The following is a 23,079-nucleotide window of genomic DNA, read 5'->3' on the forward strand; positions in this document are numbered from 1 at the left end:
TGTTGGACACTTAGAATATTTCTCCCACTGTTATAAATAACAGTACAGGGGTGCCTGAGTGGCTCAGTCGGCTAAGTGTTTCCGGCTCAGGGTCGTGAGATCGAGCCCCATGTTGGGCTCTGCACTCAGTGTGGAGAGTGGGATTCTTTCGCCTTTTCCCTCTGCCCCTCCAGCTCATGCGTGTATGGGTACATGCTCTCTCTTTCTTTCTCTCAAATAAATAAATGAATAAGAGTGCAGAGAACATCTTTGTGCACTTTACCATTTTCGTCCTTGGATGGCACCTTTCTAGAAGCTTCTTGGTAGCTGCTGCACACATCTCTACAACCACCTGAGTGCCCTGCTCAGCCAGGCTGGCCCTGCTATGTGCTGTGTGAGGAACATGCCATCCCTCACCCCCCTCAGCCCAGGGGAGCCCAGAGCCTTGGCTCACACTCTCAGGAGCACCCTTGAGGGGACTCTGTGACCCGGAGGCCATCCTCTGGGCTCAGACTCTGGGTTGGGGTTCCCACGGGAGCTGGGAGCACCAGAGGAACCCCTCAGCCTGGGGCAGGGGTCCAGGCGCCTGCAGACAGCTCAGGCTCACAGGCTCAGAGGGTGGAGGTCAGCGGGCTGCTGACAGCTGCGCTGAGTCAGTTGTGTGGGAACAGAGGCCTCCGTCGTCCCCACAAAGATTTTCTGTGACCGGTTCCATGAGAGGGAGGGAGTGAGTGAGTGAGCGCTGTGAAGTGAGGCGGAGGCCATCCCAGGGCGGCTCTTGCCAGGCTGGGAGCTGGCACCGGGTGCCCTTCCTCTGGGTACATAATATCCCATAATAGGGTCTGGCTGTTTGGAGTCCAGAGACAGAAAAAAAGATTGACATCATGGAGTATTGGGTTCTGTGAGTGGAATGCCTGCTGGCCCCATCTCCACAGGAGCAGCTTCTGTTCTCCAGAGAGATGTGTCCAGGTGGCTAACCTTGGGGAAGCGGACTGTGCAGGGGTGAGGTGCCCCCCCCCAGAGTCCCATCACCGAACCCGTGAGCGTGGCTTTATTTGGGAATAAGGTCTTTGCGGGTGCGGTCAAGTAAAGAAGAGGCCGCGCTGGATGAGTGTGGCCCTGAGCACACCGCCTGCTGTCCCTACAGGTTGGGGGACACGCACATACACACACCTACACCCAGGGCCACGTGAGGACGGAGGAGGGACGGCAGCGGCGCAGCTCTCAGCCAGGAACACTGAGCGTGGCTGGCAGCCACCAGGAGCTAGAAGAGGCAGGAAGGATCTTCCCTTGCAGCCCTCGGAAGGAGCACGGCGCTGCGGGCACCATGATTCCAGACCTCTCCAAGGAAATGGATTTGTGTCATTTGAAGCCACCCAGTGTGTGGGACTTTGTGAGGGCAGATCCTGGACAGCAGTGCACACCCCGCCGGACCTTCCCTACCCCGTTCCTCCGTGGCCCACGCTGGCATGTTCCCTCTTACAGACTCGCCCGTTCCAGGAGAGGAGAGTGGCTTTCACGCGGCCTTGTGTCCTAGGTGGGGCTGGCGGTGGGCCGGCACGCAGTTGGTGCACAGTAAACGTTTGTTCAGTGGAGGAGGGGGATGTTGGGTGCGTGGCAGGAGGCCAGGAGGGGCAGGGTGACTCTTGGAGCAGACCCCGTGGCCCCAGAGAGTGGCCCCTTCCCTTCCTGCATGCACCATCTCCTCCTGTTCTAGTCCTGGCTTCTAGGGGGCAGGGGGCGGCTAGGGGTGCCAGGCCCAGCCGGGCCAGAGTGCCCACTCCTCACATCCCTGTCCTGCGCTTGCTGGCTGGCTGGCTCGGGGCCACTTTCTGGACAGCAGTGTTCCCAGCTGTAACGTGGGTTTGCAGCATCCTTGCTGTGGGTTTTCTTGGGGAATGAGTGAGGTGGCCTGTGGGAAGTGTGTGCCTGACTTTTGTGCGGGTCTCAACAGAGGCTGACTGGGTTGATGAGCAGCCTGGGCTGGCAGGGAGAGAGGACCCCCCACCCGTGGAGTAGTGAGGAAGGCACGATGGTTGACAGCTCAGCATTGGAGGTGGACAGGTCTGCACCATTGTTACCTTGGGGCAACCTTGAGCAATTGACAGTTCCCCTCTCTGCCTCAGTTTCTCCACCTGGAAAATGAGGGAGATGAGGCACCAACCTTACAGGTGGTCAGGAGGGTATGGAGTGTGTCAGGACACTTGCGCAGGCTGTCAACAAAGCCTGCACCTGGAGATGTTAGGGTGGGGGACGGGGAAGCAGAGTGTGTGCCTGACAAGGGGAAACCTGCTATGCCTGTTGGAATCGGCTTGTCTTCATTTGTGGGCTGCATTTGGTGCTGAGGACAGAAGCATTGGCAAGGCAACCCAGAGGAACCTTCTAGGTACAAAAGCCTGGTCATCCCTCGGAAGGACCTTGGTCCCCAAGCCATCGACTCTGCTGCCCCCCATGTTTGATGGAGGAGACGGGAATCCCAGTCTCAGAGGGAGCATAACTTGCCCAAAGCCATGCAGTGTGGGAGGGGTGGCACTGGGTCCAGACCGTGTCCTCTCCTGGCCTGCCATGGTCCGTGTGCTGAGGGATGAGTAAGACTGGGGTCTCTCCCCACCCACATACCTCCCTCCTGGGACCCAGTAAGTGCATCGAGGAACCTCTGGCGGGGTCAGAGGGTGTTCTGTGTCGTGGAATGGAGGCATCTGGCTGGGGCTGGAGACTCCAGCCTGCTCAGCCAGCAGCCAGGGCCCCGTTGACCAGATCCTGTCCTTCAGAGTGGGGTGGGGACGCCCCAGGAGGCCTCTTTTCCCGTGGTCATTCCTTTCCTTCCTGTATTTTCTAAAATCACATACAAAGGCCTCTTGTGCCAGCTGCAGCCCCAGGATTGCGAGACCCCGAGACCACCGAGATGGCTGCTTCATACCCATGGAGCGGATGGGATCACTGAGGCCTGCCTCCTCCTCTGTTTCTGGGGCCTGGGCCGAGGAAGGCAGGCTCCCCTGGTCTCCGGGCTCTGCGACTAACAAGAGTTGACTTAGGGACAGGTGGGCAGCACTCCCCAGGGTGACCCCAGCCGGAGGAAGGAGGGGGGATCTCTGCTGCTATTTTTGGCCGCTCCAGGTGGGCCCTGGGCGGCTGCCACCCGCAGCTAGCCACGGCTGCTCAGACGTGTGTGTGTGTGTGTGTGTGTGTGTGTGTGTGGTGTGTGTTGTGTGTGTTCTCGGGCAATATGGGAGCGTCATCCTGTCCCGGGGGCCTGGCACCCCCAGCCCCTGCTCTCAGCCCCTCTGCCCTTTCTCTCAGGGCGGGGCGGGGTGGGGTGGGTGGGGGACCCCGTGGGCCGAAGCCACTTGAGCCTGGGTGTTCAGAGCACTTTCGATCGCCCCTCTGCCGTGGGTGGCTGTAAAAATAGCGCTGGTTGCAGGGCGGCGGGCGGGGGTCCGGTTCCCCTGCTCCTGGAGGAATTACCGGCACACATGTTGCCAGGAGGCTTGGCTGGGAGAGGCCAGCGCGGCTCCAAGCCGGCGAGCGGGCGGCGGCGCAGATGGAAACTCGATCACCCGGCTCAGCAGACTGTTTGATTTATTTTAAAATCAAGCAGATGGCTGCTACAGGGGTTTGTTTGAGTTCAGCGCGGAGCCGGGCCCGCGGCCAGGAGCCTCGGGGCAGCTGTGCCAAAAATTTTTCAATGACTTTGGTCGTCAAACCACCTCTTCCCCTCCTCTCTGAACCTCAGCCTCACCACACACATGTCGGCCTTCTAGCGCCTTCTCTGCGGCCGCGCTCTTGCCTCCTCCCGGTCTCTTTGTCTCTGCCTCACGGCCTGCATCTCTGTCGTGCGGTTTCTCTCTCCCTTCCGTTTTTCTCTGCGTGTCTCTGCGTGTCTCTCCGCTCCTTTCTTCAGGAAGCCTTCCCCGACCGCCCTCCCTGCTCCCGGGCTCCCTCCAGCTTCCTCCTGCCCCGCCCCCACCCGCCTGTGCCCCTCCAGCAGTCCCCCCTCCTCCCCAGCCCAGCAAGGCACATGGGAGAACAGCCAAGCCTTTGTGGCCACTCAGCGTCCCCTGGGCTGTCCTCTCTGTGAGACACCGTGGCTGGGAAAACCAGGCCCCCAACCATAAAATCCTGGCGTAGACCGGCTCTCCAAGGTCAAGTGGCTCAGCCCTGCTGTAGGCTGGGAGGCCAGGGGGCGGCCTGCAGCTGTCCCTGCTGGGGGGAGGAGCCTGGTCACCCACCAGGAGCCCGCTGTGTGGCTGGTGTGCCCGGGAGGTCAGCTGCAGGCTGCTGGTGTGGCTCACGTTCCCTCCCGAGTTACACGCACACACACACGCACACACATACACATGCGTGCACACACACTGCTTCTGTACTGGGCCAGCCACATCCCCCACGCCCTCAAAGGGACTCATTGGTCCCCTGGGGCAGCAGTCCCCAGACCCCCTCCTGGGCTGCCCCCTAGCCCGCATCCTCACCTCCGGGGTGTCCTGAACAGGCCCAGGATTTAAAATAGCAGCCAGCTCTGTAAACAAGCCAAGTGCAGAGAGGAGTGCTCTGCTGGCGGGTGGGGTGCAGCCCCCAGCCTCCCCGGCACCGTGGCAGGGTTGCTGATGGCACTCAGGCTCCTTGCCTGGGCTGGGCAGGCCCTTCTTGGAGCCGGGCGGTTTCCCGCCTCTGGGTGGAGAGGTCAGGCTCTGGTTGACCTGGCAGGAGCTGACTCAGCTGCTGGCCCGGCTCTTCCCCCCCAGGGTCACCCTTATCCGGGCTGGCTGCCGGGGCAGCCTCAGGGAGGGCAGGGGAAGCCGACACCCACCTGGCCACTGGGCAGCCAACGGTCTGTTGGAGGGCATTCGGGAGAGAGAGGACAGGATGCTGGTGCCGCATCTCCCTTCCTCTCTGCTGCACCCACGGCCCCTCCGCCCTCACTGAGGCCCCGAATGCAGCAGCCTCCTGTGCTCGGGGTGGAGGCCCCAGCCTCTCCCTCCAGCTCTCCTGAGCTGGGCCAACCAACCAAGACCTCAGGGGCAGATCTGTCCAGAAGGTCAATCCACTGTGCCCAGCTCCTGGGTTGGGGCTGGCATGGGCCTGACTCCCCAGTTCCAGGGTGGCCCCGTCTGCCAGTGAGCTCGTTGGGGAGGTGGCCGGCTGGACCACAGGTGGGGCTAGAGACAGTGCCCTTGGTCACAGGACATGTCAGCTCCTTCTTCTGGGACTTTCAGGTGTTCGGGTCCTAGCACAGTTGTCTTAGCAGCTCTCCAAGACGCCATCAGTGGTTGAAGCTGGCCTACCAGCAGCCTTAGATCTGGGAAAGACCTGCTGGGGGGAGCAGGAGGGTGCGGTTTCTATCTACTTTTCCAAACAGTTCCCACTTGCAGTAGCCGTGAGCCCGTGGCTCCGTGGGATCAGATGGCTTGGACGTTGTAACCAGTGTAGCACCTCCTCCAACACGAATGAAGCCCAGGGAGCTGAAAACTGTAACCCAATTAAAAACACAGCTAAGGCTCTCCGTGTGGACTGCGAAGAAGGCTAGTCCTCATTGAGAACCCTCTGTCCAAGGTTGGGAAGCTCTTGTTTATTTATCTTCTATGTCACTAGTCTCCGGCCTGGGGGCATGGGGGCCACCCCTCCGGCCCAGCCGCTGTCCCGCCAGAAGTCCAGATTCGCTGCCGCCGGGGTTCATTCATACAGTGACTTGGCTCCTCATGCTGACTCTCTTAGTTTTGCATATGAAAGTGAAGAAACCTTTTAAAAACTGTCTACCGTCCAGCCCAGAAGCACGTCTGTGATGCATTCTGGTGCGTGGGGTTACGAGGTTGGTTGTGATCATCTTCCGCAGAGTTCGTAGCAAGATGTTGGTTTGTTGGCCAGGCTGGAGTCAAAGCTATTTGTTCTGTCTCAGAGAAAGGAGGAACTGTCTTCCCACCTACCATCACGGTCAGTTTTAAATTGCTTGGACTTCTAAACTTGACAATACCAAATGGGGCCGGCAGCAAGTTTTTGAACTACTTTTTTTGTTGTGTAAAAAATAAAAAATAAATGCAACGTAAAATGTAGCATTGTACTGCTGTCACTATTCTAACGGTGTTAAGTACCGCCACATTGCTATGCAGCCTCATGGCCGTGCCTATCTAGCTCTAGAACTTTTTCATCATCCCTGGTGGAAACCCCGTACCCATTCTCAGAACCATTGTTAAGATGTTCTAGAGGCAAAGACACTCATTCCCTCAGCTTCCCGGGGCCATGCCTGGCCCGTCTCGAAGGCTAGTGGAGGGTCGAGGGACCCCACCAAGGTTCCTGCGTTGGGCCAGACAGCCTCTGATGCCGTGGAGAGAACGAAGGAATGGGAGGAAAAGCCATGCTGGTGACAGCAGTGACTATGGAGTGCCCAAGAAGGGGAGAAGCGAGGAAAGACGAGGTTTAGGAACATAGAGGAGAGATTCCTGGAGCCAAACTCATTAAAAAAAAAAAAAAAAGAAAAATCCTCGGTCTGGTTGGCAGCCGAGAAACATTTTTATATTTGGGTTTTGCTCGAGGCTCTACAAATTAGCGTGGTCTGTTCCAGTTTGAGTTTATAACTTAGTGCAGTTTGAGCCTGACTCCCTGGTGTCCTGGATGCCACACTCTGGGCAGAATGCAGAGGCTCATTGAGCATCTACTGTGTGCGGGCACTGCTCCGTGTAAGGGAGATGCAGCCCTGAGCTTCATGGACCCACCCCCAGCCCCAATGGAGATTATCTTCTACTGGGCAGCAGACAGTGGCGAGGAAATAAGTGTGAACCATGGTGTCACGTGGAGGTCAGTGCTGTGGGTAGCAGCCAAGCCAGTGTGGGTTGGAAGCAGTCAGGGAACAGGGGCTCATGGGGGTTGGGTAGGAGATGCTGTGGTCAGGGGGCCCTTTGAGCAAAGCGCTGAATGGAACAAGGGACAGACCGGTGAGGAGTGGTCCTGGTAGAAGGAACAGAACAGTCCGTACAGAGGCCCAGAGGTGGGAATGAATGAGTTTGGGATTTTATGGGGGAAGCAGGAGGCCCCTGTGGCTGGAATGGACGAGCAGGGGGAGGGAGAGCAGGGCAGGGTGGGATCTGAGAGGTCAGGAGTGGCTGGAGGATGTGGAACTCACTCTAAGTGGGAAAGGGGTGTGTTGGGGAAGCTCCCCAGAAAGATGTGTGTGGATGCATGCTGCCCCCTCCCTCTGGCTGCTTGGTGGAGAGCAGACTTGGAAGGGGTACAGGGCATCATGGGTAATAATATTCATGATATTGAAGGGTGCATGGAGTCCTGTCAGGGTCCACTTCCCCTTCCAGTTACTGTTTGATCATCCCAACTACTTGAAAGCAGGCCTCAGTTTGGAATTGCTGTCTTGAATGCCTCTCTCACACCAGCTGTGTGAGTTATCTGTCGCGGTATTACAAAACGCCCCAAAATGTTGCAGCTTCAAACAACAAATATTCATTATCTCACCGTGTCCGTGGGGGGAGTGGCTCAGCCGGGTGATTCCGCCTCCAGGTCTCTAATGAGACTGTAATCAGTATGGTGCCTGGGGCTGCGGTCTCAGCAGAAGGTTCCACTGAGGCTGGGGGACCAGCTGCTGAGGGGGTGCCCTCCCACGCACCCTGCCACCAGTGGCCAGAGGCCTTAGTCCCTGGCCACATGGGGCTCTCTGCAGAGCAACTGGCTTTGCAGAGGGCGTGATCTAAGAGAGAACCAGGAGGAAGCTGTTTGCCTGTAATGACGTGGTCTCCGAAGCCACACGCTGTAACTTCCACCCCGTTTTCTTCATTGGTAGTGAATCACTAAGTCTGGCCCATGCTCACGGGCTCCACCTCTTTGTGGGAAGCATGTCGAAGCATCTGTGGACGTATTTTTAAACTACCGCACTCGGTGATCTCTCTTTTTAATAGAGAGTAGGCCTCGGGCCCAGAGCCTTCGTTGGGAATAGTATTTGGCTAGAATTGAACGGCATTGCTTCATTTCCATGGTATGGATTTTTAGGGTTACCTTCTATTTATGTTGCTTAATACTGATTTTCCTTTTATGGTAGTCCTGCACACTTCAAATTTATTTAAGCTGAGAAAGTGAGTTGATTTAAGGGAAACCATGAAGGAAGAAATCCTACATAGGATTAAGACAAGTAACAAGGGAAATGGGAGTGCCAGGGGGTGGGCAGGTGGAACGTGGTAGCCAAGTTTGGGCCCCTCTGGCAGCTGAGTGGCTAAGTGTGGGGGCTCTGGGGCCATGCTGCCTGCATTCGAATCCTGGCTCAGCCACCTGCAGCTTTCTGACCTTGAGTAATCACCTAACCTCTTTCGGCCTCCGTTTCCTTCTTGGTAAAGCGAGGGAACTGTCTCTCTCTGGTGCTGCTTTGGAGTTCAGATTGCGTGGAGTCTTCATGGAGGGGACTCCGTGTGTAGCACGGGCTCTGTGAGTGCCTCCTTCCAGGAGATAACTTGGAGCTTTCAGTCTCACCACCCCGTCTGTGACCCCAGAGAGTGGGACGTACATGAGTGTGTGTGGATGGAGTGATAAGGAAGCACCACCCCAAGAGCAGTGGCAGCCCTTGCTGGTGAGGGTGGGGGAGACCCCTTTGTGGGGTTGTTCATCTGGTCCGAAGGTGGAGAGGACCCACACAGGAGTCAATGACACAGGCAGTGCTCATTCTCCCTACCCAGCTGCCTGCCTGCCCACTTGTACCTCCTCCCTCCCTTTCTCCCTCCCTCAATCCATTCTTCATCTGTCCATCCCTCCATCCATTTTTCCTTCATCATCCATGCTTGCATGCATCTATTGTCCATCTGTCTGCCTTTCCTTCCTTCTTTGAGCTGTTCATAGATCTATCTTACCCGAGTCCTGTCTGTCTGTCCGTCCATCCATCCATCCATTCATTCATTCATTCATCTTTTCCTTCTGGGTGTCCATGTCCATCAACTCATTCATCTACCCATCCATCTATCCATTTTCCTTCCTTTCTATTCGTCCACCTGTCTGTCCATCCAGCATCTATTGGTCCATCCATCCAACATCCAAGGCATTAGAGCTTGTACTGAAGATGTAAACATGAACAAAATAACCCCTGCCATCAATGCCCCATTCCGGTTGGGGAGGCCTGTACACCGTGAAGGAACACAGAGGGGGTGGCTCTCCTGGAATGGTGGGGTGAGCTGCTGGGTGCAGATGCCATGTCCAACGAAGGCAAGCACATGTGGGCCTCATAGTGGGTATGTCCATGGGACACAGGGTATCAGGCGAGGTGTGATCCGCTCTGTCTTCCAAAGGAGGCAATACTTGAAGGGACTCTTGAGGGATGTGTAGGAGTTGGCTGGGTAGGTGGAACAGTGCAAGTATGCAGGCAAGTATGGGGAAGTCTACACAGTTGAGGTGCGTTTGGGAGGGTTATGGGTGGGATCTGAGAGATTGGGGCTGGAGCGGGGGTGGTTGGGCCCCCCAGGGAGGCCTTGAGGGTCGGAGTAGCTAAGATGAGGCAGAGAAAACGGGAGGGGAGGTTCCTTTCAGCCAGGACAGGCCAGATCTGTGCTGATCCTGCATGAGCCCCGGGAGCTGGGGACTCATTCACACATGCACTCACGTCTTCACTCAGTGGTCCCCGAGCACCAGCCATGTGCTGGCACAGGCGCAGCAGTAAACAAGACAGGCACAGCCCTGCCCTCACCTGTGCCTGCTAGGCAGAGGCCTCAGACAGATATCAGGTCATGCTGGGCAGTGAAAGGTGGTGGAGAAATCTGTAGGAGAGGGCACGGTGGGGGTGCTGCCACAGGCAGGGCCTGGACAGCCTCTCCGAGGAAGTGGCAGGTGGGCAGAAAAGCGCTCTATACAAAGGCCCTGCAGTGAGTGCGGGCCAGGCCTGCTTGAGGAGACGGTGTGCTGTCAGACTCTCTAGGAGCCCTGTCCCTTGGCTCCAGTGAAGAGTCACTGGGTTCCAGAGCTCATGTCAGGAGTCAGGGATGGGGAGGGCTCTGCAAAGGATTTAGTTTGTTTTCTTCCTGTGGGTGCTGGGGAGCCACTGAAGGTTGCTGAACAAGGGAGGGTTGTAAACACTGTTCTTGGGCAGCAGCGTGCCGGGGGTGGGGGGTTGGGGGGGACAAAGCCCTGCAGCCGGAAGGTTCTGGGAATGCTGAGTCAGTGCCGTTGGTGCCCTGGCTTTAAGGTCAGCCAAGCCTTGGCTTGATTTTCTGCCCTTCCGTGAACTTGCTGTGTGATTCGGGAGAGGTACTCACACTCGCTGAGCCTCCACGTGGTGACCCCTATGATGGGAGTAATGACATCTCTGGGGTCATCACGGAGAGGCCAGAGGCGTTGTGTGTAAACAGCCAGCTCCCTGCTTGCAGTACGTGCCTCCCGTTGACCCTCACAGTGTCCCAGGCCGGTGGGACCACAGATGGCCAGCAGATGGGGGGGACTCAGGCACGTCTGATTAGCTTTGGTAGAGGAGGGGGGTCAGCAGGAACACATCCCTGAGCCCAGGAAACCAGAGAGCAGCAGCGATCTGCTCAGAAGAGGAGACGGTACCTTAAGACGTGAGCCTTCTACCTCGGTTTACCCTGGTGTTGTGTCCCGCCCCCGCCCCCCGCGCTCTGAGCTGGGGTGTTCAGCCCTCGCCGAAGAGAACACACCCGAAAGAGTTACGTGGCCCCCAGCCCGGCAGCCTGCTCTGAGCTGTGCAGGGCCCGGGCATCCGACAAGCCAAACAACTGTTCTTGACTCACTATTGCAAGGCTGCCAAGTGGAATTGCTTTCACGCTCGGCTGTGGCGGGAGGGGTGCAGAGACTCGGCTTTCTCCGCCGCCGAAGGTGAGACTCCCTGGCCCGGAGTCAGGGGTGCTGCCGGCGGAGAGCCGGGGGGCCGCGTCCGGTCCCCCCCGGCCCACGGGACGCCCCCCTTGCGGGCTGCCAGCCTGGCTCCCGGTGGGCAAGGGCGGCACAGCCGGCGGCCGGAGGGCGAGGCGGGCGGCTGCGTCATCGGCAGGCTGGAGCCAGCTGCTCCGGCCTTGGCAGGAGGAACACGGAGCAAGTCAGCGCGGCCTCCGCGGTGCCAAGGCCGGGAGCAGACTCCCGGCTGCCGTTCAGCTCCTGCGGGCCGGGCCTCTGCGCTGGCCTGGCTTCCCCCGGCCCGGCCCGCCCCGGCCCGCCCCGGCCCCCGCGTTTTCCGACTGTGATGGCTAATTACACCTACTGTCTCTGTGGAGCGCTTTCCGTGGGCCAAGCTCCGTGTTGGATGTTTTCGAGCTGGCCTAAATTATTTCACACTCACAAGTATTATTATTCCCATTTTGTAGAGAAGGAAAGGGAAGCACAGAGAGGCTAAGTAACGTGCCTGAGGTCACACAGCCAGCAAGGCGTAGAGCTTGGATTTGAACCCAGTAAGACTGGTTCCAGAATCACTGCTTTTATCTGCTTCGTGAGATCACTTCCCACAACCAATGGCGAGAGTGTAAATCCCAGCTCCCGACCCTGAGTGTACACGAGACGACTTTTTCCTTTAAGTAAATTCAAGCGTGATTCTCTCGATCCTTTCCTCATGGTAGCAAGCTGGCTGCGGTAGCTCTGAGCATCACCTTCTCACATGATAGTATCTAAAAGCAGGATGGGAAGGGGAAGGGGGCTCTCTCACCCTCTTGGGAAGAGTGTTTCCCAGAAGATTTCAGCAAACTTGAGTCCACTTGTCCAGGGCTGGTCATTAGTCCATCTGTAATTGCAGCGGTGCTGGGATTTTAGGGGGAGCAGGCTGTGCCATCAAAAAAGAAGGGGGTAGGAATGGCTTGTGGGTGGGCAGCTCCAATGGCTTATTCCATCACAGGTCTCCAAGCAGCCCTGCACTTACATCTTACAGGAAGGGAAGTAGGCTTAATGATAGGGGCTTTTGTCTGTCCTGTTTCGATCCTATGCTGGCCTTGAGTGTCTGAGCTGTGTGGCTTTCCTCACTGTTTGTTGTAGGCCAGCCTGTCCAGCTGGGGCATGGGATGGCAGTGGGGGGTAAGGGACAGCTTCTGGCTGGCAAGGACTTGTCTTCAGGGTATCCTTATCTGACTCAGGGATGAGCATCTAGAAGGTTCTAAATCACCCGGTACTTGTGTGACCCATGCCCCTTTCCGTCTGCAATTGACCTAAGCCCAAGCCCAACTCCAGTGCACACAGGCAAGAAGGGGCATTTTTGAATTAAGGGTGATGCCAGCTTTAGGCACCGTGGATGCTGGGCTCGTTGGATGCCTCCCAGGCCTCTGCTTTCTCCATCCTCAGCTCTGCTTTCTCCCACGTGGGATTCATTTGCTGGCAGGTTCTCTTTACGTGCTGTCAGAGACTGCCACCAGCAGTTCTAGGCTGACATCTAGTGACTCTAGAGTGGAGAGAAGAACAGTTTCTTGGCTAATGTCCCAGGGAAGATTCTGATTGGCTTGGTCTGGGGCACATGCTCACCCCTATGGAGTGAGAGGGAGTGTGCTGATTGGCAGCCCCACCAGGTAGGGGAAGGAAGATGCTGGTTAGGTAAAGTCAAGAAGGTGCTTACTATAGATGAGTAGGGGAAGGACAGGAAGATGGAAAGACAACAGATGGGTGGATGGATGTACACATACATGGTTGAGTGTGTGGAGTGTCAGACACATGGATGCTTTCATGGATGGATAGACAGAACAATAGTTGGACACACAGGTGGAACAGACAAGTGGCTGGCTGGCTGTAGCCCCTTTGCCTCCTTGGGGCTGTCCATGTGGGGCTGCCCATGTGAGCAGCATCATGGCTACACTGGGCCTTTCTTGCGAGAGCTGCCTGCCAAGGTCCCAAAGCCCATCTAAAGCTTGACTGTTTTGCTTCTACATCAAGGCCATTTCTGTACCTTCCTCCTGTGAGTGTCTTTTGTAAGACACACTGTTCACACTGCTCCCCCAGCACAAAATGATGCCTGAAAACTTAGAAGATCTAGAAAAACTCACAAAAACAAATGAAGAGTCATCATCATGAAGGTCCTGGCCTCTAGGGACCCCAGTGCTGACAGCGGGTGGGTGTCACCCTGTGGCTCTTCTCTGGCAGCTGAGGATGCCAGCCAGTGCTTGGCAGCCCCTCTGCCCTGGTTTAGGGGGTGTCAGGTTCATGGGGCATAGGCCCAGCCGGATTTGCTTCCCCACAGTTGCGGGGGTGGGGGACAGAAAGTAGCAAGGCTTTTTGGCAGACAGGCCACGGCGAAGGCGTTGGCCCTTGCTGCAGCCCTTAGAAGGCACATGTTTGTCACCACAAGGCCACACTGGGCCAAGAGCTTCCATGGCTTCTTCCTTGGGAGCTGCCTTCTGGATCCTGAAGAACAAGCAGAACCCAATGAGAAGCCCTGACCAGAGAAGCCCTGACCATGCCATCCTACCTGAATGTAAATGTTTTGCCCCTTTGAGCATAATCTGCTCCCTTCAGGCCTCAGGCTTTGCACAGGATGGATGGGAGTGGGAGGAAGGACTCAGACCTCCCCCTCGGACACCCTCAGGTGTGTGGATGGATCAGGGCTCGGTGTGGACAGTATTGGGAGCCAGGAGGCACAGGACTGCTTCCTGGTGCCTTGTTCTGCTGAAGAGGTGGGTCTGGGAGCAAAATGGACAGATCCTTGGTCAGGTTTGCCATCATGAGGGCCCTGAGGAGGCCCAGCTCAGCTCCTGGGCGAGGGGTCAAGACAGACAGAAGGCGGTCTTTGCCGCCAGTCCTCATGTGGTGCTTCTTCCTGCGCTCTGGAGTAGAAGTCCTGCTGCCACAGCCCCCTGCCCTTCTGTCCAGGGCACCAGCTCTTTTGCCTCAAACACTCAAGTGTCACCTCCTCCTGGAGGCCCGACTGCTCTGCTGAGGACAGCTTCTCTCCACCCGGGTTGCATCTTCAGGATCTCAACCCTGTATTTGTGTCCTTTTTGGTAGGAGCGGGTGAATGAATGAATGGCTATAGGTCCCAGGGGGGCTCGAGCCCGAGCTGGACACATGGCTGCACTTCTGGGTCAGAGCAGGTGATGGGTGGGCAGGGGTGGGGGAATGTGCACCGTGGTCCTGGAGGTCTCTAGGGGGCTGCTGGCTCTGGATGGGCCCCCTGCCGGGGTCTTGTTCTCCTCAGTGAAATGCATGGGGAAGTGCAGTCCCACCCAGTCTTCTCACCCTGAAGCACCCTCCCCGGTACCGCCCTCCCTGCTTGCAAAGGCAAGGTGTCTGCCAAACCATGTGTATCAGCCGATCATTAATTCATTTCCTCATTTTTTATTAATCACTCTGTCCACCAGCCAAAGCTCAGATGAGGATGAAAAGCCCCAGAGAGGTCCCAGGTTGACAGCATTGCAGCCCCAAGCAGAGGAACGGGGAGCTGGAACCTGGGTGGAGCCCTGGAGTGGAGGCCTTAGGGGGTGGGGTGGCCTTTGGGGATATCTGTAACAGCTCCAGGGCCCTGTCTGTCTCCTGTCACAGGGTGGGAACTGCTTTGACCGCCATGTGCACACATGTATGTCTGTGTGCATGCATGTCTGTGCCCATGTGCACGACAGGGTGTGAACGTGCCGTGTGTGGTGCGGGGTATGTGTGTGCTGTCTGAAATCTGTGCTCTGTGCTGCTTGTGTGTGCGGTATGGATGTGTGATGTGTGTCCATGCCGAGTGCGTGCTGTGGTGTGCAGTGTGTGTTCTTGCACATGTGGCGTATGCACATGGGGCTGTTGTGTGCATGAGGCATGTGTGCACGTGTGTGTTCCTGTGTGCGTGGTCTGTGTGTCTGTGCATGTGGGGGTTGTGCTTGGGTGGAGGCAATAGGAACAGAGGGAATGACAGGGAGTTTCTTTGGATGATTAATGGCCTCTGGAAGGAGGCGCCGCATCCATCAGACACTCCTGGCAGGTTCTGAGCTTGGCATCCTGCCCACCTTCTGGCTGGACCAGCCCAGGTGAGGCTGTGCTCCCAGCCCGGGTGGCCCAGAGCTGTAGGGTGGGCCCCAGAGGGGACAGAGAGCCCCTTTAGAGTTGCCTTGGGCTTGGCCTGCCCCAGACCGCTTCTCCCCTTGCCCCCATCCACAGATGGGACAGACCACCTGGGCAGCAGCACAGAAGGAGCTCCTCAGACCCCCCTCCTGTGGTCACATACACACACCTGTAATAAACGCAGATTCTGGGGCCTCCCCAGGAGGGTCTAGTGCGGTACTACAGGCCAGTGCCTGGGGATCTGCATTTTAAACAAGTCTCATAGGGGTCTGATTGTGGAGGGCTTTAGACCACACTTTGAAGACCTCACCTCCTGCTACAAGGGATTCTTGGCAGAGGCTGAGAGGGTGCCCTCCCAGGGCTCATCCTGCATTTGCCCCTGGGGCATCTGTTCTCTGCCTCTCACTTGCTGGGTGACCTGGGCCATTTCCCTGTTTTACTAATCTTGTCTCTAATGGGCTTTGGGAGCTTTCTGGGCCTCAGCTTCTTCCGCTGTGCAATGGGATTAATATTAGCACCAGCCTCCTTGGGTTCTTGGTTCTTGGAAGGAATGAGGTGTGCCTGTAGAGTTCCATAGGCATCTCCATTTCTGCTCACCACTGTTCTGTGCCCTGGAGATGGGATGTGTGGTTAGACAGGACACTGTGGCTCAGGGCACTGTCGGTGGGTCAGGTAGGTGAGCACCATTCCATTCCAGATCCTAACAGTATCTGGGCTGTGGGACCTATGGGTTTTGTCCTCATTATGCCCAGTTTACAGATGAGAGAACCAAGGTTCTGAGTCACATGAGTCACCCAGGGTTATCCGGCCCCAGGAGGACAGGATCCCAAAGCTAGGGGCCTCACTCTGTCCTTGGCCCTCAGGTAGGAGAAGGGTAAGGTTGAGGCTTCCAGCGCCCCCAGCCCCCACCCCCCAGCAGCTCTGAAAACGCCAGCCGGGAGGGCGGGGCTGGAGGGTTTGGGAGGCTCTAGAGCCAAAGCCGCCAGCAAATCCAGCCCAGCTGGGGGATTAGACCGCATCTGGCTCGGTTTACACCGAGAAACAAAGGCGGCTGCCGGCGCCTTTATCTAGAGAGGAGGGGGCAGGAGGGGGGCCTGCCCTTGGCCCTGTCGGGGACCTGGATGGCAGGGAGGAGCGGAATCTGGGCTCTGATCCCCCACTGGCTGCCTGTCCTCCCTGCCCCCCACGACCCCAGGCTGGTGACCTCATGTCTCCCAGTGGAGGGACCGGGTGTTCCCAGGGTGGGGTGAGGTGGAGGGGAGAGGTTAGGGCGGGGGTTAGGAGTTCCCTTGGGGGGAGGGGACAGGGAATCCTAGGAGCGCCAGGCTCCCCACAGCTGCACTTCCTGACAGGGCAGTCCCAGCCCCTGGTGGGGATCCCCAACCCAGGGGGCTCTCGGAATGATGCCCTTCCCTAGGGCCAGGACCCCAGATGCAGCACGTGGTCTCCTCTCAATCACAGAAGGGAGACAGCCAGTAGGAGAGAAAATCTGAGCCAGCCCAATGCCGCCACCCACCCCCAGCGGTGCTCCCACTGAATGGGGTGGGGTTCTGGCCTCTCCCACCTCGAGGTCCCACGCCTTTCAGGGGGGTGTTGGGGGGTGCTGAGTGTTTCTGCTCCCCCAAGGGGGTGTCGGCTCCTTCCCTGACCTCCCGTCCCCGCTAGCCCGGCGGCCCCTCCCGGACCCCATGGGGGCTCCCTCCCGCCCCAGGAAGCGCAGCGGCGGGTGCCGGGGCGGGCGGAGGCGGCCGGTGTGCGCGGCTCGCCGGAGCCAGGAGCTGACCTTATTAGCCGGGGGCAGCTGCGCGCCCTGCACATCTGGCGGCGGGCTGCGCCCCCGCCCCCGCCCCGCCGGCCTGGCGTTACCTTCCAGGAATGCTGGCAGCGCCGCGCGCATCTGGAGCGCGTTTCTGGGGGCAGCCGGCGCCCCCTCCGGCGCCTGGCCCGGGGCTGGGGGGGCGCCGCCCCACCCGGATTTCCTGGCTCCTCCCTCCCCTGGCTGTCGGAGGCGCTCCCGGGCAGGCCCGCGGCGGGCCAGCACCGGAAAGGGTGGCAGGGCCTGGCCTCTCCCCACGGTGCCTGGAGAGCCGTGGGGGACCATCTGCGCGCGCACCGCACCCCAGGAGGGGAGAGGACGGAGCCGCCCCGGCAGCCCTGGGGCATGCAGCTGGCCCCCGCAGTGTGGCCAGTGAGGCTGCCCATGCTGATTGTGGTGTTAAAATCATAAAAGGTCTAAGTCTGATAAAGCCGACAGAGGTTCCTGGTCACGTCCCTTGGGTGACATCCTCCCGGCCGGGCTTGCGGGGCTGAGTGTTTCTGCTCCCCCAAGGGGGTGGGCCTGCGGGGCTGGGCTAGGTGTCTGGGGCCCAGGGCCACAGTGAGGAATGAAAGGCAGAGCAAGGGTCCAGTGAGGAATGTCGTGCACAGTCCAAGCTGCATAAGGCACTCGGGAGTGTGGCCCTGTCCCCAGCCCAGGCCCTCACTTCAGAGCTGTGTGGCCTGGCCATGTGGCCTAAATTCTCCGTGCCTGGCCTGGTCAGGGTACCTACTTCGAGGGGCGAGGTGCCAAGAAGACACGAGTGGCTGCAGGCCTGGAAGAGAGCCGAGGGCGGGGTGGACAGGAGGGCCTCCCTGAGAGGATAAGGAGGGCTGAAGACTGCCAGTCAGGGGGAGAAAGGGGGGGGGTATTTGGGAGCAAGAGAACGGCGGGTACCCAGGCCTGTGGGGAGATGGGGGTGTAATGGGCCAGCATGAGGATGGTGAATGCCCACTTTGAGGGCCAACGCCTGGCCTATCTTAAGACTTTGTGGCCAGGCCATGGGGAGCTCTTGAAAGTTCATGAGGACAGAGGTCTGTGGACCGCAGGCCACAGTTCCCTCTCCAGCTGTGAACAGAGGGCCCCGCGGTCTATCAGTGAGTGATTCCCACCACCTGCAAAGCCTCCAAACTGTGACCTTCCCGCCCCCACCAGGCAGCTCCCCCACCCCCTGCATTGGGACCTCTGCCTGGCTGCTACCCCTGTCACCCCTTCCTCAGGCCCCTCATCCTTCTCCCTCCAGCAAGATCTCCTGTGACGCATACACCCCTGAGTGTGCTCATCTGGAGATCTCACACCAGGGGTCTTCAGTTAAAGCTAGTATCTGGTAGAGGGGACCAGGAAGATATCCTGAAAGAGCAGTGAAAATGGGCCATGCATAGAGGGGACAGGATGGCAAGGGGAGGGACCCAGCAAAGGCTTGGAGGGGTCACGGTCACGGGCGTGGGCACCTCACACACCATGGGGGGTGGGGTGGGGTGCTGTCCAGATGGTTGGGGGGTGCTGGAGTCCAGAGAGGAGAGCTCCAGCCCAGGTTAACAGCTTTGAATGCGTGTGTGGGGTTCACCCCGTCCTGAAGGTAGCGGGGAGCCATTGAGGGTGAAGGGTAGAAACTCTGCTGACCAAGATGGGCCTGTCCACTGCTGTAATCCCAGTGCCTTGAGTGGGGCCTAGAAGCTCCAGAATGACTAGTCGGGTGAATGAAGGAGGAGTGCTGGGGGAGGATGGCCGAGGGCATGACCACAGGCAGTGGCTGTGGACAGGAATGGATGGGGGGCTGTGCAGCTGAGGCCTGGGGTCCTGGGCTGGGCCACCCAGCCACTGGTACTGTCAGACCCAAGATGGCAAGGAGTGTTGGCTGTGAGTGCACGAGGACCCCTGGGTGGTGGCATCCCGCCAGAGACACTTTCTCTGCTCAGGTTCCCTGCCAGGCCCAAGCGGAAGAGCCTAGGGGCCCGACCCTGGCCTGGCGCCACAGGGCACCCGGGGGGCCACCCTCCAGCCCAGCCACCCGCCAGCTCGCCCTGACCTCCTCCAGACACTATGTCTCGCCTGCCAGCATCTGCTGCCTGCTTCCTCCCTCCCCCCAAGTGCATGTTTGTTTTTCTTCCTGAACCATGCCTCCCACAGAGGCAGTCATCCAAAGGAGGTGGTGTTCTGGAGACATCCCTCTGCCCTCCACAACCCCACCATGCCGTGCAGCCCTGGAGGGGATGCTGTGGGAGACGGGGGCCCTGGGCAGGCGGGCAGGCATCCCTGGATAGGTGGGATTCCCTCAGTGCTTGGCTCCTGGTTCTGCTGGTGGAATCTGGAGCACGCGTGAGAGCAGCCCCTTGCCTCAGCACGTCCTGGGAAGGGGCTCTGGAAGGCTCTCTGCTTTTCTTGGCCTTTCTTCTTGCTCCATCTCTTCCCCCCACCTTGGAGGAATTAGGCAGGATTTGGGTCAGAGCTCCATCAGGGGAGGGCCTCTGGCTGCTGGCTCTCCCTAATGGCCCCAGGCCCCTGGGTGTTGTGGGGGCCAGCCGTTGGCCCCAGCCTGGTCAGCACTTTGCAGACGCCTGTTCCTCTCCCGGACCCTGGCTTCCCACTTCCTTCCTATTTTCTACACTCTTTCGGTTTGTCAAACAGACACCTAATGAACACCGACTATGTGCCCAGCTGGCGAGACCCTCCCTGCAGGGCCCTGCCTGGTGAAGGCAGTGTGGCTCTTGCACCAACATCGAGGGAAGACTTTGGAGGGCAGCAAGGAGGGTGCCATGACCAGAGCTGGGCGTACCAGGACTCATACGGAGATAGGAAGCAAGGTGACTACCTCCATGGGGACAGATGGGCAAGACAAGGAGTGTGAGCAAAGCAGGCAGAAATGGATGAGGGGGTGCAGGAGAGGTGGGTAAGGGGATGCTGGATGAGCCACTGGAAGGGACGTGGAGGCACTCTGAGAATTCCCTCCAGCACTTCCCGCTCCCTTGGGCCTCTGAGCTGAGGCTCAGGGACAGGCCCTCCCAGCAGCCCCGTATCTCCAGGGCCAGACCTTTTGCCGTTGAACCCTGCCTGCATCTCCCCGCCGAAGGTTGTGACCTCTGTGCAAGAGAAGGAGGGGAGGCCAAGAGGGTTGGGAGGGATCGAGCCAGGAGGGCTCCTAATGGATAAGTCCGGCCCCTCCAGACAGTGTTGGCAGGGGTGGGGGTGGGGGTTAAGCTGGGGTCTGTGATTTTGCCATTTGTTGTGACCCAGCAGATGGCAGACAGCTGCCCTTCACCCCAGTGCTGGGTCCTGAAATCCCAGATCCCAAAGTGAGGGGCCTCTAGGCTGGAAGAGGCTGGGGTCAAGGATCTGTGCACCAGAATCTGTTCCACGGGAGCCAGGACAGGCGAGCCAGCTCCTCAGGGCAGCGATGTGACCTGGCAAGAGGGAAGGGACACAAGGAGCCCTGGAGGGCTGGACCGGCCCTGTGTCTCAAACTGCCGCTGACAGGGGACATCCATCTCTACTTAAGCACCAGGCGGGATGGTGAACCATGTGCACTTAACTGTGCCCCAAGTCTGTGGCCTGGGGGCGGGATACAGGCTGGAGGGAAAATTAGGTCAGGAGGTCCACGGCACCACCCATCAGTTCTCTGGGTGGATTTTTGCAAATCATCAGATCTGTCTGAGCCTCAGTTTCCTCATCTGTAAAGTAGGGGCAGGGGTTTTGCCCTCACTGGGTCTCATGAAGATGAACAAGTTAACACGGTTACAGTGCTCAGCTGTGGTCGCCATCCCAGTCACACGGTGTCCCCTGGGGTGTAGTCTGTGCCATCCCACAGGAACTTCCCCGCAGGAATCCCACAGTCTTCCTGTTGGTGAGGGCCGGGTCTTTCCCGCATCCACGCAGATGGCAGATGAGATATTCTGACCCTACTTTGGACCGTCCTGGCTCACTTTTGGAAAGTGCTCTGTATTTTATTTTACTTTATTTTATTTTATTATTTTTTTTGAGAGAGAGAGAGAGAGTGAGCCCCCATGTGTGCATGAGCAGGGGGAGGGGCAGAGGGGGAGAGAGACAGAGAATCTCCAGCTGACTTTGTGCTGAGTGCAGAGCCTGGAGCAGGGCTCGACCCCACAACCTTGAAATCATGACCTGAGCTGAAATCAAGTCAGACACTTAGCCGACGGGGCCACCCACGTGCCTGGAGAAGTGCCCTATTAAATTTTTTTTTAAGATTTTATTTATTCATTCATGACAGACACAGAGAGAGAGAGAGAGGCAGAGACACAGGCAGAGGGAGAAGCAGGCTCCATGCAGGGAGCCCGACGTGGGACTCGATCCCGGGTCTCCAGGATCACGCCCTGGGCTGAAGGTGGCGCTAAACCACTGAGCCACCCCGGCTGCCCGAGAAGTGCCTTATTAGTACAGAGCTGTCGCCTGGGTGCCCAGGTCCTGCAGCCTCTCAGTCCAGCTCGGGATGCATGAGGACGCCGGTGCCCGGCTTCCCGGGGCACCTGTCATAAGCCTTGCTCTCCGCTTCGGAGACAGACCAGGCTTTGAACCCGGCTCTGGCGCTCTGCCCCTGTGGACCTTGGGCTCGCGGCCTCCCGTCTCTGAGCCTGCTCTGCATTGGTCACGCGGGGCTCATGGTTCCCACTCCCGGGGTGCCGGGGGCTTCAGCGCAGCAGCCCCAGGCTAGCGCCCAGCGTGCACAGGTGTCATCTCACCCGTGGTCCCCGCGCTGCCTCTGGGGCACTCCCGTCACACCGGGGCCCGAACGTGGACACCTCTTCCTGACTCCACATGGAGCACTGTCCTGTCGGGGTCCCGTCAGGAGCTTGAAATCGGCTGCCCTGGGAGTATTTATACCATGGAAATGAGCAGATGCTACGAATCAGAGTTGTTTTTTGGAGGTTTTGTTTTTGTGGTTTCCGGAAGCTGGTTGTTAAGCATTTACTACACACTCCTGGGGAGGGCTTGTCAGGGAGTCTCTGAAAGAAGTGTGCCTTTCATCTGGTGTGCACCCCGTGCACCTCACCCCCCTCCAGTGCCGCTGTAGAGGAATATGCCACACAGCTGATCAGTGACAGAACAAGGGTTCAAGCTGAGGTCTGCAAGAATGCACAACCCCTTGCTTTAAGTACAGAGACCGCGAAGATGGTAGTCAGGGAGGGCTTCCTGGAGGTGGTAGGGCTTGCAACCAGGCCCCAAAGGATTCTCTCCCCCTCTCTAAAGCAGCTTTATCCCCCTCTCCCTCCTTTAGGACTAAGGATGGTCCAGACCCTTCTTATGGCATCCTCCCCAGGCACCTCCTGGCCTGGACCGGGCAGCCTGCCCATCCTTTGTGGTGGCTGCCGGGGAGGGAGCCAGCCCCTAGAAGGCTGCTCGTCTCTCCCAGCTGTTCTCTGCAGCCCCAGGTCAGTCAGGTCCCCTTCCCTCCCAACAACACCCGCGCCCCCCAGCACAGCCCTGGTCCTGGCTGGCCTGGCGTGCCACCATGCTGGTGCTCCTGCAGCCGCCCTGCTGCCCGCATCTCAGCTGCATGCTGCTAAGTGCCCACAAATGTCCTGGCACTGAGGGTGGGTTTAATGCTTTTAAATACACACACATTTCTTACCTTAATCATAATCGTGCCCTAATACTTTCTGAAGAGTCGTATCCAAAAGCCAGAAGTCCAACACCAGTCTCATGGGACTCGAGTCAGGGTTTCAGTGGGGTGGGTTCCTTCTGGAGGCTCCAGGGGGAATCTGTTTCCTCTTCCAGCTTCCAGCGGCCGCCCGCCCCTCAGGAGAGAGACGCACGGGAAGGCCATGGGGATTCCACCCAGTGGGGATGTGCATCCCTCTGACCTGATGGTCTTGCTGCTAGGACTGTGTCTGCTGCTGTCACTTTGATTTTCCCTTGGGGTGTCACTTATATTCATCACTCTTTGGAGGAGGAGGGAGGCCCCAGAAAGTCTGTGGTGGCAGGTGCTTGGAGGTTGCCATGCATTTGAGCTGCGTGGAGCTGATAGGGCTGTGCCCTGCACTGGGTCCTGTTGCCACAGGGTCCCTGGCGGCCAGGTGTCTGCTGGACGGAGCTTGTAAGGAGGTGCCGCAGGGAGTCCAGCCTGGACTCCTAAAGCTAAAGGGTCAGGTGTGTGAGGAGCTTCAGTGTGTAAACTGAAGGCCAACTGAGTCACAGCACACTGAGAAGAATCCCAAGGCGACAGGATGGATAGCCCTGGTGACAGCCATGAGAAGAGTGCACCTCTCAGACCCTATTGCACCACCTGGAAGCAGGAGGGACAAACGGGATGAGGGTAGGGGGACAGTTTTCTGTCAGTGTATAGGCTTCGGGGGCTCCTGGGTGGCTCCGTCAGTGAAGCATCTGCCTTTGGCTCAGGTCAT

General features: G+C 58.4%; 2 protein-coding genes across 7 annotated transcripts in view; both read left to right on the top strand.

The window, feature by feature from the left end:
* Window positions 1-19,875, top strand: part of LOC140629996 (uncharacterized) — a 42,163-nt gene extending 22,288 nt beyond the window's left edge. Inside the window, exon 4 of one of the 2 annotated variants that reach the window (XR_012027779.1) lies at window positions 19,352-19,875. Coding sequence is in view for 1 of the 2 variants with exons in the window: in XM_072819496.1 (XP_072675597.1) it covers window positions 1,127-1,881 (755 nt within the window). In the remaining variant the exon portion in view is untranslated. Of the gene's footprint in view, window positions 1-1,126; window positions 3,247-19,351 lie in introns of those variants that run through there. The other variant, XM_072819496.1, reaches the window with a different exon arrangement.
* Window positions 1-23,079, top strand: part of GSE1 (Gse1 coiled-coil protein) — a 413,371-nt gene that overhangs the window by 34,711 nt on the left and 355,581 nt on the right. The window lies entirely within an intron of this gene.

The sequence above is a fragment of the Canis lupus genome, chromosome 3, assembly GCF_048164855.1.
Source record: "Canis lupus baileyi chromosome 3, mCanLup2.hap1, whole genome shotgun sequence".
Lineage (NCBI taxonomy): Eukaryota > Metazoa > Chordata > Mammalia > Carnivora > Canidae > Canis > Canis lupus.